At 44.2% G+C, this 13,138-nt stretch overlaps 1 protein-coding gene across 1 annotated transcript; it reads left to right on the top strand.

Moving 5' to 3' along the window:
- The first annotated feature begins 2,961 nt into the window (after positions 1-2,961).
- On the top strand, positions 2,962-11,593 carry MAPRE1 (microtubule associated protein RP/EB family member 1). The gene is made up of 7 exons (XM_082491002.1): positions 2,962-3,011; positions 3,741-3,864; positions 6,593-6,738; positions 7,951-8,155; positions 8,535-8,644; positions 9,345-9,497; positions 9,890-11,593. Exons 2-7 carry the CDS (start codon positions 3,744-3,746, stop codon positions 9,944-9,946), a joined length of 792 nt encoding a protein of 263 aa, XP_082347128.1. The 5' UTR covers positions 2,962-3,011; positions 3,741-3,743; the 3' UTR covers positions 9,947-11,593.
- Positions 11,594-13,138: the final 1,545 nt, after the last annotated feature.

Genomic DNA, 13,138 nt, shown 5'->3' with positions numbered 1-13,138 from the left:
TTCTAGCTAGAACTAAAGAAATATTGTTTTATATGTTTGGCTGTAGTTTACAAATATTCACTACTTCCATTTTAAAACATCTAAAACTTTTTCCTTACATTTTAAAATCCTGCTGAGCGGTTTCAAAGCTTACACAGTAATCAGAGCACAGAGGATTTGGGCTCTAATGTGGCCATAAAGGAAAACGTTCTCTGAGCATTCATTTCCCAAATGAATGTGGTGCATCGGCAGGAAGGATAGCGTAGTGGCCAATGTCGGCTTCAAAATACAGCCCCCCCTCAAATGTCACGTACAATGTCACGGACCCGAGCAGTATTGGCAGTGCTGCGGTGCAGGGGATTCCTTGCAGGGAAAATCCCACCTGACCCCACGGGGCTGTAGGGTCCCAGGAGTGCAGTGCTGGCCTCACCCCGCACCGATCCTGCTCTGCGTGCAGACAGGAGGAGGAGCTGATCCCACGGTGGCAGCGAAGTGTGAAAGCTGCTGCGTCCGGGTCCTGTGCGCGTCCCCCCGCTGCAGGCACTGCTGCTGGGGCAGGGGGTATGTGTCGGGGACAGGGGCAGGTCCTGGGGGTCCGCAGAGAGAGGCTGTACCTCTCCCTCCCTGTGCGCCCATCTCCCCATGCGTGACTTTGTGCACAGAGGTGGGATGCTGCTGGTGCTTGTTATGTGCCCGGTGCTGGCCTGACAGCACCCTGGGGGGCTCCTGGGGCCGTTCCCCCAAACCAGGAGCTCCTGTGGCCACTACTGTGTTCACTTGTGATTGCTCTCCTCCCTCCGCTCCCTGACTTGGCCAGAGTGATTATCTCGCTGTCCGTGAAGTCCTGGGCACACTGTTCCCATGGCCAGCATCCTGTGAGATGCGGGTGCGTGCGCAGCAGAGCCCGTCCCTCTCCCCCAGGTTTTCCGTAGCCACGGGGCTGCTGTCCCAACCAGCATCTCCCGGGGACTTTTGACTCCAATGCACATTTCAATGCACTGAAACAACTCATGACATGGACCCCTCAGTCCCTCTGTCCTCCCCTACCTCTGCTGGTCACTACAACCTGTCGCCTGGGTCTGGCAGAGTCCTTGGGTGCCTTCTCAAGATTAATCGGGTGCAAACCATGGGCCAGCCCTCCGCCTGATGCCAGGCTGCCTCACAAAGTGTTGTACAGCATCAGCGGGAAATGAGAGCTTCTCTGCTGGCTCCTTCTACCTCTCTGACACATGGGGGACCCCCTTGCACCCCCCTCACGGGTGGTGGAGGACGGCAGCCTCTCTGGAGGAGGGAGCCTCCCATTTTCCACTCTTCTTGTCATGGAGCTGCTTCTGTGCAGCTTTCCACCTCATCTGCAGGCTGTGGGGACCATCTTCTCTTGGTCTCCAACCCAAGGCTGCACTTGGAAATGGGCAGGATGGGAAGCCCAGGTCATTTAATATCTTTTTTTTCCTTGATCCTGCCCGGAGGTTACTCTTCAGTCTTCCCACAGGGATTCATTCTCAAGTGACGTGCGTTCGAGCCGCACGCCTTGTTAAGAAAACGCTGGAGGAAGCCAAGCGGTCTTCTCAGCATCACCGCTGGCATCTGCAATGCTCGGCAAGCTCTCCAGGACAAGTAGCACCCTCTCACCACCTTTGTCACCAGCCCCTGACTGGGAAGACAGCGGGGTGGGTTCTGCGGGTGCTGGAGGTGTTTGGGAAGCCTGGCATAGCCACTGCTGCTCCGGCTGGTTTTGGACCCCTCACCAACCTCCCATCCTTATGCCCAGCCTGGACCTGAGTCACAATGCTAATTCCTCCGCTCAGCACCAGCCTCAACCCCTGTATGGAGCCTGACATAGGGGCGACAGCCGTCCTCCCCCTTGGGACCCTCTGATGGCTTTTGTTTTTCCAAACTGGGCCAACACGTAACCTCCACTCCATGGCATCTCTAATTTCGTACTCCAGATCTCCCATCCTTTCCTGTCTCATCAAAAGGAAAACAATAGAAGAGGAAAAAAAGAAAAAAAGGACTCGGGGAAAGTAAACAAAGATTAAAAAGAATGAGAATCTTCTTGCTTGATACGGATTGCAGTAGGCATGTCTTCCTTGAACTGTTTTTCCCTGTAAAGCTGCCTTTTATTATGTGTCGTAAGGAGAGGTAGATTTCAGAAATGCCTTTTTAATACTTTTTTAAAGGTTTCTAACTCTCCCTGGTGCTATTTTTTTTTTTTTTTAGGTTAAGGATTTTTGATGTCAAAAGTCTTGGCGGGTTTTTATACAATCTTTTAAAAACAAAACCAAACATGTTATTGTTCTGTTAAACACATGTCATGTGCTTTTTGTACTGAGCGTGCGAGAAGTCAAAAACTGTCTTGTCCACGCAGTTATAACTCGGTTTTTGTGTGGGAAAGAAAGGGGATCCATGTCAACAGTTTACCATTTATCACCGTCTAATTAAAAATCAGTATTTCTGTATGACCGGACAGTCCTTATTTGATGAATTCACCGCGTGAAAGAGGAGGGGGTTTTACAGAGGGCCGAGTCTCACAGATGAGCCCCTCTGCCCCTTTCCCCGCTGCCCCTCGAAGCGACAGGCCCGGCACAGCAGCCCCGGGGGAACAAGATGCGTAAGCCCACGGCAGCCGGGCCCGGCCCGGCCGTGGAGGGGTGCCAGGGCCGGTCCGGGCCCGGTGCGGCCTGAGGCTGCGCCGGCGCCATCGCGGCTCCTCGGGCCGGAGCCGTGAGAGACCCCGCCGGCACGCGGGATCTCACGAATGTGGGCGGGGCTGACGGCGCCGCCAATCGCAGGCCAGCCCGAGGGCAGGGTGGGCGGAGCCGCGCCGTGGCAGCGCGGCGGGTTTCTCCGCCCCCTAGCAACCGCATCCCCTTTCTCCGCGCGGCTTGCTCAGCCCTCAGCCGACGAGCGGCGCTCGCTACCACCGTCGTGACGTACGCGTGACGCCAGCGCGTAGCGTGCGAGTGACGTGGTCCCGGGCAGGCGGGCGGGGCCGGTTTGAACGCGGAGGAGACGGGGCGAGAGCGGGGCAGGTAACGGGCCGGGCCGCGGCGGCGGCGAGGGGTGGTGGTGGTGGCGGCGGGCGGGGAGAGAGGCGGGTCCGGGTCCGGGCCCGGGGAGCTGTCGGGCGGGGTGGGGCGGGCTGGCGCCCGGCGGGCTGTGAGGAGACCGGTGTGAGGCCTGCAGGGCCGGGCCGCGCCTGCCCCGGGCGCAGGGTGCCGCGGGGTCCCGGCGGGAGGCGGCGGAGCGCCCGCTGTGGCGGGGGGGGGGGGGAAGGCGAGGCGGCGGGGGCGGGGGGCGCGTCCGGCCCTGCCCGGCGACAGCTGCACCGGGGCTCGGCGGCCGGGCGGCGAGAGCGGCGGCTCCGCTTTGTGCCGGCGGGGCTGGGCGGGGACCGGCCGCTTGGTATTTCTCCCATGAGAGATACCGTGGTCGACCAGGAAGTATTCCTGCCCGGCTCGGTTGGCGTGAATGAGAGGGATGAATAACTTGCCACAGCTGCGATTCCTTTCATCAAAGTTTCCATGTGAGTGCCTTTTTTCCTTCAAAAAGCACGAAACCGTGCCCTTTACAGTTGTGATGAAATAAGGTCCTCCCTTAGCAGCGGACAGCTTCGTCGTTTCCTGTGCAATTGTTTTACGTTTAGCTGTTGTGTCATGAGGGCTCAAAAGGAAGTGCCTCCACTGCAGCCTTAACAGAAGTGATGAAAATGTGCAGCATTACCGTTTGTGGTACTTAACGCCTTTGGTTCTGTCTTTCAGAAAATGGCAGTTAATGTGTATTCTACTTCAGTGACTAGCGATAACTTGAGTCGACATGACATGCTTGCGTGGATCAACGAGTCTCTGCAACTGACGCTGACAAAGATTGAACAGCTATGCTCAGGTGAGGGGAGTTCCAAATATGATGTGCACCCTTGTTCTGTAGAGATCCAGCCGCATTGTGTGAACCGTCTGCGCTGGCCCTCTGTAGCCATGCTGTTGGCTTAATTCCTGGTATGAACAGATTCACAGTCAGTGTTATAATCTGGTTGTGGTTAGAGTTTTATTGAAATGGTTGTTAATAATGTAAGCATAATGAAAAGGCATATTCTTCTGACTCACTGCAGCATAGATGCAATAAGAAGGAATGGTGGTTAATGTGGAGAAAATACTCTTAGGAGAAGGTGTTTTCCAATGAGGAGTTAAGTGTTTAGTCTTGATGGATAGAGTAAGTATTACAAGTATAGTAACTAGCATAAACAAATGTGATTTCTCATGGAGGAGAACTACTAGGAGATTTGGAAGGCTGGGAAGAAGGAGCAGTGCGAGGAAGGCACGCTGGTGACTCCTGGGTTCGCCTTCAGGACTTTACAACTCCTTATGGTAAAGGAGTACGTCGATCTGTGTCACCCGAGCTTACTTTGACTTGAGCTGGCTTTAGCACAGCTGAATCTGAGTTGTATGCAGAAAAGGGGAAGTGATTGTGGTACAGAAATGGAGTCAAGTGTCATCATAGGGAGGAGTGTGTGTGTGGGAGGAGACTTGTAGAAATGAATAAAAATAATAGTCTATGGAGTAAGAGCTGGAGAAAAAACAAACAAACAAAACAACAAACCAACCAAGGCTAAAAATGCAGCCTAGGTAAAAGATGGTGATTTGGATAACTGCAAGAGGCAGGTGAAAGGGACTTGGTGAAAAGTGGAAGTGCAGCTCATGCACTGAGTGTGAGATAAGGTGTTGCTCACAGAATGAGAGATGTGGAAATTGGAGGTGGAATAAAGTTTAAAATAATTTTGGGACTGTCAGTACAGCCTGTGGCTGAGATCATGGAAGAAACATTCACAAAGATTACAGGGAAGTAGGGGACTTACAATAGACATCTGACAGGTATTTGTAGTGGCTTTTGTCTAGTGAGATGATGGAGGAAAAGCTGTAAGGATGAAGGAACTAAAGATCTACAACTACAGAAGTAAAGGAAATTGTAAGCATTGTCTGCTTTCAGATAGGCAGATTAAAAAAACAGTTGTGTGCAGCTTTGATTTATATGGGTGAGAACTTTTGCTTAGAATTGGTGTGAGTCTTGGATTCTGTGAGAGCTCTGTCCCTGAGAAGTGAGGATAGTTAATACTGGCTCTGCAGAATTTCAGCTCACCTGTTTTCAGGAAAAGGCTGAGAGCTGTTATGTGGTACGCGCTGAGTAATGTCCCTTTCCTGTGTCTGCAAAAATACTTCATGCCTCTGCAGGTATGGAAGTGGCTTTCACTGTCTGTCATAGTCATGTGAAAACAGGAGTTTCCAAGCTTGCTTTGCTACCTTTGGCAAGGGCAGTAGTAACAGCAGCAATTTGAGGTTGCATAAATGCACAAAAAACGACCTTTGACTTACACTGTGATCTTTCTTTTTTTTTTCATCACGCTTATCGCTCAAACTACCAATAGTTAGAAAAACCCTGATTTCTAGCAAGTCATCTATTTTTTGAGCTGGGCATTGGAGTTCTTCAGCAAGTAACTGAAAGACAGTGGAGATCAAACAGCAAGTTTTTTTTTTTTATTATTTGCACCAGTGGATAAGCAGCAATCTTCTAGTAGCAGGTGAAAGTAGGAGCCCCAAAAGACCTGCAAAATATTGTGATAGAAAGTGAACAAGGTAGGACTTTCTGTTACCTGTGGCTGAGATGAATAGACTGGTTTAGGGAAACACCATGAGGTATTCCTTCTTGGCCTTTAGATATCTCACAAAACTGTGTCATGTTGCTGATGTTTTAGGTTATGGTTCCCATTACTCTCCGTGTACACTTAGTTCATTGATATTGGTGGGGGGAATAATACTCAGAATGTTGTGCTTACATTTTCAGTGGCACACAGTTGCATATCATCACTGCAGAATGAGGGTATAGTTTAAAAAAAAAATAAAATTTTTTAATGGGTGTGTATGTTCTACAAAGCTTTTTTTTTTTTTGGAGGTGGTTGTCTTATCTTTGTGACTGAACTGAATCCCTCTTCTGCTCTTACAGTAAGAGCTGAATTGAACGACGTAAAGGATTTAAAATGAATAAAAAGAAACACTGTCTTGTTTCAGTTCTTTGATTAGGGCTTGATTTAAATGTGATTCAGCTTAATTTAGCCTCTTACCTTAGAGGGCACTGTGAATTGTGTATAGGTTCTGTTTGTAGTAAGTAAATATATCACTATTTTAATAATGATTAAATATAACTTTTAGAATAATTATTTTTCTAGTTTAGTTCTATTAGTGTTGATAAGAGGAGGTTACGTGCCTGTTGGACACATGTAACATCTCAGATCTGTACTGATATCCATGAAGAAAGGAAAGTCAAATTACTCACTGGACTTTTTTTTTTTTTTTTTTTCTTTTGGCATTTTGGAGGCAGTATTGCTCTTGTTCTTAAGAGTTCAAGTCTTGAGACCAGAAGTTTGGTTCTGCAGTTTACTTAAGCTTATTTATGGCCACACTGCACTAAAACAGGAGACTGAAGGTTCCTGCTTTCTTGCTTTTGTTGCCTGTAGCTGAGTAATGAGTCAGGTCAGTTTGCTGATCTGACTGAAAAGTTCCTTACGTAGGCTAGTGAGCTGACTTGATTCATCCTGGGATTTGTATTCTTTTTCTTTTGTCAGGTGCTGCATACTGTCAGTTTATGGACATGCTCTTCCCAGGTTCTGTAGCACTCAAGAAAGTGAAGTTTCAAGCAAAATTGGAACATGAGTACATTCAAAACTTCAAGGTTCTACAAGCAGGTTTTAAACGAATGGGTGTTGACAAAGTAAGCTGGGTTGTAACTGATTGTCTGTGTTCTAAATATCAAAGTAGATGGAATGCACTTTCAAATTTAGAGCTGGGTAAATCTGGCAACAGAGATTGCTTTTTGGTTTGTAAATCTCAAAGCTTTTGGTTTGCATTGGGGACCTCACTTGATTTAGGACAATATCTGCTTTACTCCAGATGAGGTTAGGTTTCCAGTTCCTAATGATTAGATGGATTTTTCCATTTTAATTCTGTGCAACTTATGTAGCACAGACTAATATTGAAATTTCTATGAGGTAAGGTTTACTTGAGCTTCCTGTTTGAACCATCTTTGTACCAGGTATGTTCCCAGGTGTGGTAGTCCTAAGGATTTAAAATTCCTCTTTACAAGCGAATGTAATTTTGAGCTAGTGAAAATGAGATCTGTGAAAAAGCTTTTTTAGATCGAATGATAGTTCTGCTTATGGAAGGGTGATTTATCTAGGTCATAGTTACTGACAGCATGTTTGGTATGATGCAGAACATTTCTGTGTTAAAGCTTTTTACCTGTCTTTAAGAAGGCGTCTCATTCCGTGTTGGCTAGCAGCTTCAACACACACTTAATTGGTCTTCTGTTTGGAGAAGGTAGCTTGTGCAGTGTGTCTAGAACTGGACAGCCAGCCATGCTTCCAAATGCTGAATAATCACGTAACGATAATGGTTCCTGGCACCTGCCAGGTTGTGGACTCTCAGCACATGGCCTACAGACAAGACTTCACAATTTGCTGCATCTTTTTAATAATCTTCACTTATACTCCTCATTCCTGAGAAACTATAATTGTAGTCTTCTAAAAAGGTGAGGTTTAGATGTTGTAGTGGTTCTGTGTGATAGCAGTCTATGAAATTGGTCAGCAGTTCAGATTGATGAAAGTTAGCACAGAATGAGCCAGCTTCAGTTTTACAGAAAGAAGTTTTGTGTTGAAACTCGGTGTAGCAGAAACCTTGCAGAACTATTTAAAATTATTTGGACCCTCTCACTGAGGGCATGATTTTTTTTTTTAATTCCAATTATTAGCAAAAATCCTACTATTTGACATAGTTATGTTCAAAGAGGATTTTCTGTAGACTGGATAAAGAATTACATTTGCATATCTTCTGAGTGCACTTATTTTAAAACTTTATCTAAAGATATAGAGAGAGGTTCTTTACCCTTAATATGAGTTTGACTTTTTTTTTTTCCCCCCCTCTCCAGATAATTCCTGTGGACAAACTAGTGAAAGGAAAATTTCAGGACAACTTTGAGTTTGTTCAGTGGTTCAAAAAATTTTTTGATGCAAACTATGATGGGAAGGAGTATGATCCTGTTGCTGCTCGACAAGGCCAAGAGACAGTAGCACCAAACCTCGTTGCTCCAGTTGTGAACAAACCCAAGAAATCTCTCAGTTCTAGCAGTGCAGGTAGAGAAAATGATTAAAAATTATCTAGCTCATTAAAAACTCTGGGGAAAATAAGACTGGGTTGCTATTTCAAATCAGCATATGAAATTACAGTATTTTGCATCTTGTTTCAGAGATGCTAGGTTTCAAACATGGGGTCATCCTGTAGTTCCCAGTTATCTGGAAGCTACAGAAAGAACAATATTTTCTAAAAGAGAAAATGGCAAGGATTGGAGCCAACACGTGCCAAAAAAAATGGACGTGTTGCATAGAGTCACGAAGAAGGAGGGAACATATCTTCAAATTCTTACATGCCTGAGCATATTTGGAAGGGGGATAGTACTTTTACAGGAGGAAGAAAGATGTTCTGAGAGGAACTAACACTGAATTAATCTTGCAGCCCCACAGAGGCCCATTGTTACACAGAGGACTGCAGCAAATCCAAAAACTGGTACTGGAATGGTCAAAAAGGCTGCAGGAGATGATGAATCAGCAGGATTGATTGAGCAGGTGTGTTGATCAGAATGGCCCTCTGTACTGACTTGTGCTTTATAGATTTATGTACAGATTTTTTTTTTTTAATAGCATGAAATGACTGGGTCAGGCAGATGGAAGAAAATGATCCGAATCTAGTACACTCATTTAAAAATCACTTAACTGGAAGCCTTCATTGTAGTGGTCTTGCTCTCCTGATCGGAGCAAAACCCCTTCTGTAGTACATGAGTACCCAGACATTTAAACCTACTATGTGCCATATCACACATAGCATTGTTTTTAAGTATTTCCACAGCTGTGTTGCAGCGATCACAGCATTCCAACTGAGCTATGAGCAGCTGCTACTTCACTGAAATACTGAATGTAATACAACTAAAACCGCCATCAGCATGAGAGTTGTCTTGAAAGAACACGTTAGCAAAGAAAACTGCAGGCAGTTAGTGTTTTACCTACTTCATGTAATAAGCCTTTATAATTTCCAAGTGATATTGCATGTGTTGGACTGTGTGTGTGTGTTGTGGCAGTAATATTACAATTTGAGAAATAGACCTTTTCCTCCTCTTGTAGTCTTCCTTCCCCCCCGCCCCATCTTGGTTACTGCTGAAGTGCTTTGCATATTAACGCCCTTCTGAGAGCTTTGGGGACCCTGCCTTTTGAATAGATACTACTGAATTCTCTCTTTGGTGGATAAATAATTATTGATGCCCTTTGACAGATCAATGTCCTGAAACTTACTGTTGAAGATCTGGAGAAGGAGAGAGACTTCTACTTTGGCAAATTGAGGAACATTGAATTGATCTGCCAGGAGAATGAAGGGGAGAATGATCCAGTGTTGCAGAGGATTGTGGAAATTCTTTATGCCACAGATGTAAGTAATCTGGTATAAATTGTATCGCGTAGTTCCTCCCTCCCCTTGTAATTGGAAGCTGGTTTGCTTTCCAGGGCTCCCTATTTCTACTTGTGGTTTTTTTCTTTTTATTTTCTTTAGGTTTATGGCCTAGCTTTTTCCCATAATAAAGGAACAGATAACATAATTACAGTCAGGCAGCAAACAAGGTTAGCCTTTCATGAAGAGTATGTAACAGATAGATCAAAGATGAGGAAAATAACTCTTCTGGTAATATATCTTGACATTGTAAAGGGTGACTTAAGGGTAACTATCCTAAGTAAAAGATGAAAAAAAAAAAAGCGCATACAGAGTAACCAGGAACTGGTTTGACATCAGATTTTCATTAAAGCACTTGTTTTATTCCCCTTCAGGAAGGCTTTGTGATACCTGACGAAGGAGCACCGCAGGAGGAACAAGAAGAGTATTAACAGACCACATACTGTACCAGCAGAGCAGCAACATCAGAATTCTTTGCCCCAGATCATGTGCTTAACTGTAAAATACTCCACTTTATTCTTAGAGGACTCACTGGTTTCCTTTCATAAGCAAAAAAAGTACCTCTTCTTAAAGTGCACTTTGCAGAAGTTTCACTTTTTACAGTGGGTTTGAGTTAGGAGCTCTTTCTCACTTTGTAGCAGAGCAGTATTCATATCTAGGTGGTATATTTAGGGAGCAAGAGGCTGAATATTTGGAACTTGTTGCAGAATGGTTTGCTGGTAAAACACTGGTTTGTGGGAAGACACTTTTTGCATCTAAGGTGGTGTGTAGTAGAGAAATTAAAGACTCTGACTCACAGAAAGATTGAGTTAATGTGAAATTGCAGCACAGAAATTATAGTAAAATGCCTTAAGAGTATTTAAAATATGCTTCCATATGCCAAATTGAAGTAATGTGACAGGAGATTTTATGTGCTTCATATTGGGGTAGACACTTGTTTAACTCTATTCACTGCTGTCTGAGAGGCCTTGCGTGGCAATCTCACTTTGTCAGCAAGTGCTCAAAAGGGGCTATTAAAACAAAACTCCATTCCTATGTAAAGCTGCTTACTAAGTGATTAGTTCTCGATGAAATAGGCCTTAATGTTGCCTGTCACAAGATTAGAGGGAGTATGAACAGCTGAGACACATAAATTACCTTGAAGAGTGCTAAAGCCTTTTTCGATGGCATTGTGGCTAATGACTTTGCCAAAATGTACTGTGTTTTCTGTAAGAAAAACAAAACAAAGAACCAAAACAACAACAAAAAAAGCAAAGGGCATCCAGTCTTACTGCCTAAAATGTTCTTCAGAAGTAATTTTCCTTCCTGGCTCTTCTATTTGTCCTGTTTCTTTTTATTTTTGTTGGTATACTTTTTCGTCTCTCACTTCTTTTCTCTTTCCTATCCCAAGGAATGCTGATCAAATCCAATAGTTGTAACAGGATTTGCACTGTGCGACTATCTTAGAGTGAAAGTGAATTGAGCACGTGAGGATGATGATTTTCCTGTCCCTTTTGTTTCCTTTTTTTTTTTTTTCCTCCCTTTCAAATCAGGGCATATCTAATAATAATACTTGCCAGTTCAGTAGTCTTCTGGGGTAAAAACTAAAAGATGCTGGCTAACAGAGCTAATGTTATTGCAGAAAATACAGTACTGAGACTAACTTAAATATTAATATTTAAATACTTACCTGTCCTTTTTTGCTATCATACCCCTCATTACTGTTGTGTTTGGCAAGATCTTGCAAGACTTCTGATCCCCCTTCACTACTGAGATTGATCAGTCCTGTTGTGCTTGTATTCATTTGTTCTGGTGGTAGCTTGTCCTAAAATGTGTAGGAGAGCATTTTATGGTAATTGTTGTGTAGTGCATGAATCTTTGTGAAATTCAGAGAAAAACCCAAATTCAGTGAATGCCAAAAATGCAAGTAATCTAGCCATTGTTTAAAATTGCAGTGGTGCTATTTCTCTTGTGGCCTTTTAGACTTTTGTTGCCCTAAAACTCCATTTTACTGAGAAACCATATTTGACTTGGATTTTTCTTGACAGGGTTTTTCTATTTTAAGCAGTTTCTAAATAAAGTTCTGTATTTCAAGAGTGTCATGTCTACTGGAGTCTCATGCTTTCAGATACAATTAGGGAAAGCTAAAGTTTGATTTTTTTTCATGATGAAGCTTGCAGGACCTGGAATATCAGCTTTCATTCACCAGTCCTAGTTACAGTCATTGCTAACTTGAGTAGCAGTAATGTTGAAACTTTTTCCTTGGAGTCTGCTGGGGGAAACCGTTGCTTGAGTTTTGGGTTGGTTGGTTTTTTGTTTTTCTCCCCTTTTCTCCCCCCCGAAAGTGGATGAAATGTGAGTGCATTGTTGGCTTCCTCCTTCTAATGGTGTGAAGATGGTCCTGTATAACAGGAATGCTGTCGCATGACTTTAAGTGTGTTTAAAGTGTTTGAAAACTGCTAAAACACTGGTTATTAGCTATGAACAAATAAGATGTTAATTGCATCTGTCACCGCTTTCTATGAGCAGAGTGATTGTAAACTTAGTTGACTTGTTTCATTTGAAGTGTGTTTCATAGATGAGCTTAAATGTTACCGTCCCAGGTACGTGCACAGACCTGCATCTTCAGAGAAGTGCTTATGTGACGTATTTAACCTTGAAATTGGAAGTGTTCCCTGCAGGGCTTCTCTATCATGCTGCAGAACGCCCTCCCTGCCCCTGAAGTGCTCTATGGATGCCTTATTCTAAAGAATAGGCATTGCTGGCATTGCCTACTGGGATTGTGAAACTGGTGTTGGACTACAGAAGTGCAGACATAGAACAGGGGGTTTGATGCACATAAAATCTTCTTTACCATTACTTACTTGCTTTGAGGTCGGAAGCATATTTTTTCGACTCTAATATTCCCTTATTCCATCAACTCAAAGCAAAAGATGGTGATAGTCTGTGGCTGAATTTGAAGAGGACTTCTTGAGTGTCTGCTCTTTGCAGTCCAGTTGCGCACTGGGACATGGTTGCTTCAAGTCTCTTTTTAACAGGATTGCATGTGTGGAACTGAAGCACCCATGTCATCAGATGGATTGCTTTAGGTTGATTTTGATCTCTGCTAGCAAAGCAAGCAAATATCCTTTTATGCGAAGAGAATGATGAGTCAGAAATACTGCTAGTGCGTCTTGTGAGACTATTGAATGTGTGGACCTATTGGACGTGCATTATAAAACTAAATTGAAAGTGCAGTCTTTTAAGTCAAATGCTGCTAAGATTTCCAATTGCTTACATCACTTCTTTGCTACCAAGATGAGTTATAATTAGAATGGGGACAAACTCATGTAGTCAAATTATGACTGCATTGTAGATGTCTTGGCACAATCTGTTTTTTTTTATGTCCTTTTTGGGAAGAAAATAACAACAATAAGCCCAACTCAAACCCATAGACTTAACACAGCTACTCTGTTACACTGGTACAGTATATGCTGTTAAATATTAAATGCGCACCTGCTGGAACAATTCCAATAGCATCCAACCTTTCTTAGTATCTTAGTTTTATCAGATATTTGAAAAACGAACAGAATGGAAGAAGCAAAAACTCACATCTCCTTTCTGTACCAACATGTCTTACTTGCAGGTGGACTTGTGGATGTTTT

Source organism: Vanellus vanellus (genome assembly GCF_965231255.1).
Source record: "Vanellus vanellus genome assembly, chromosome: 15".
Lineage (NCBI taxonomy): Eukaryota > Metazoa > Chordata > Aves > Charadriiformes > Charadriidae > Vanellus > Vanellus vanellus.
The sequence above is the reverse complement of the archived record's forward strand: the minus strand, read 5'-3'. Positions and strand labels throughout refer to the sequence as shown.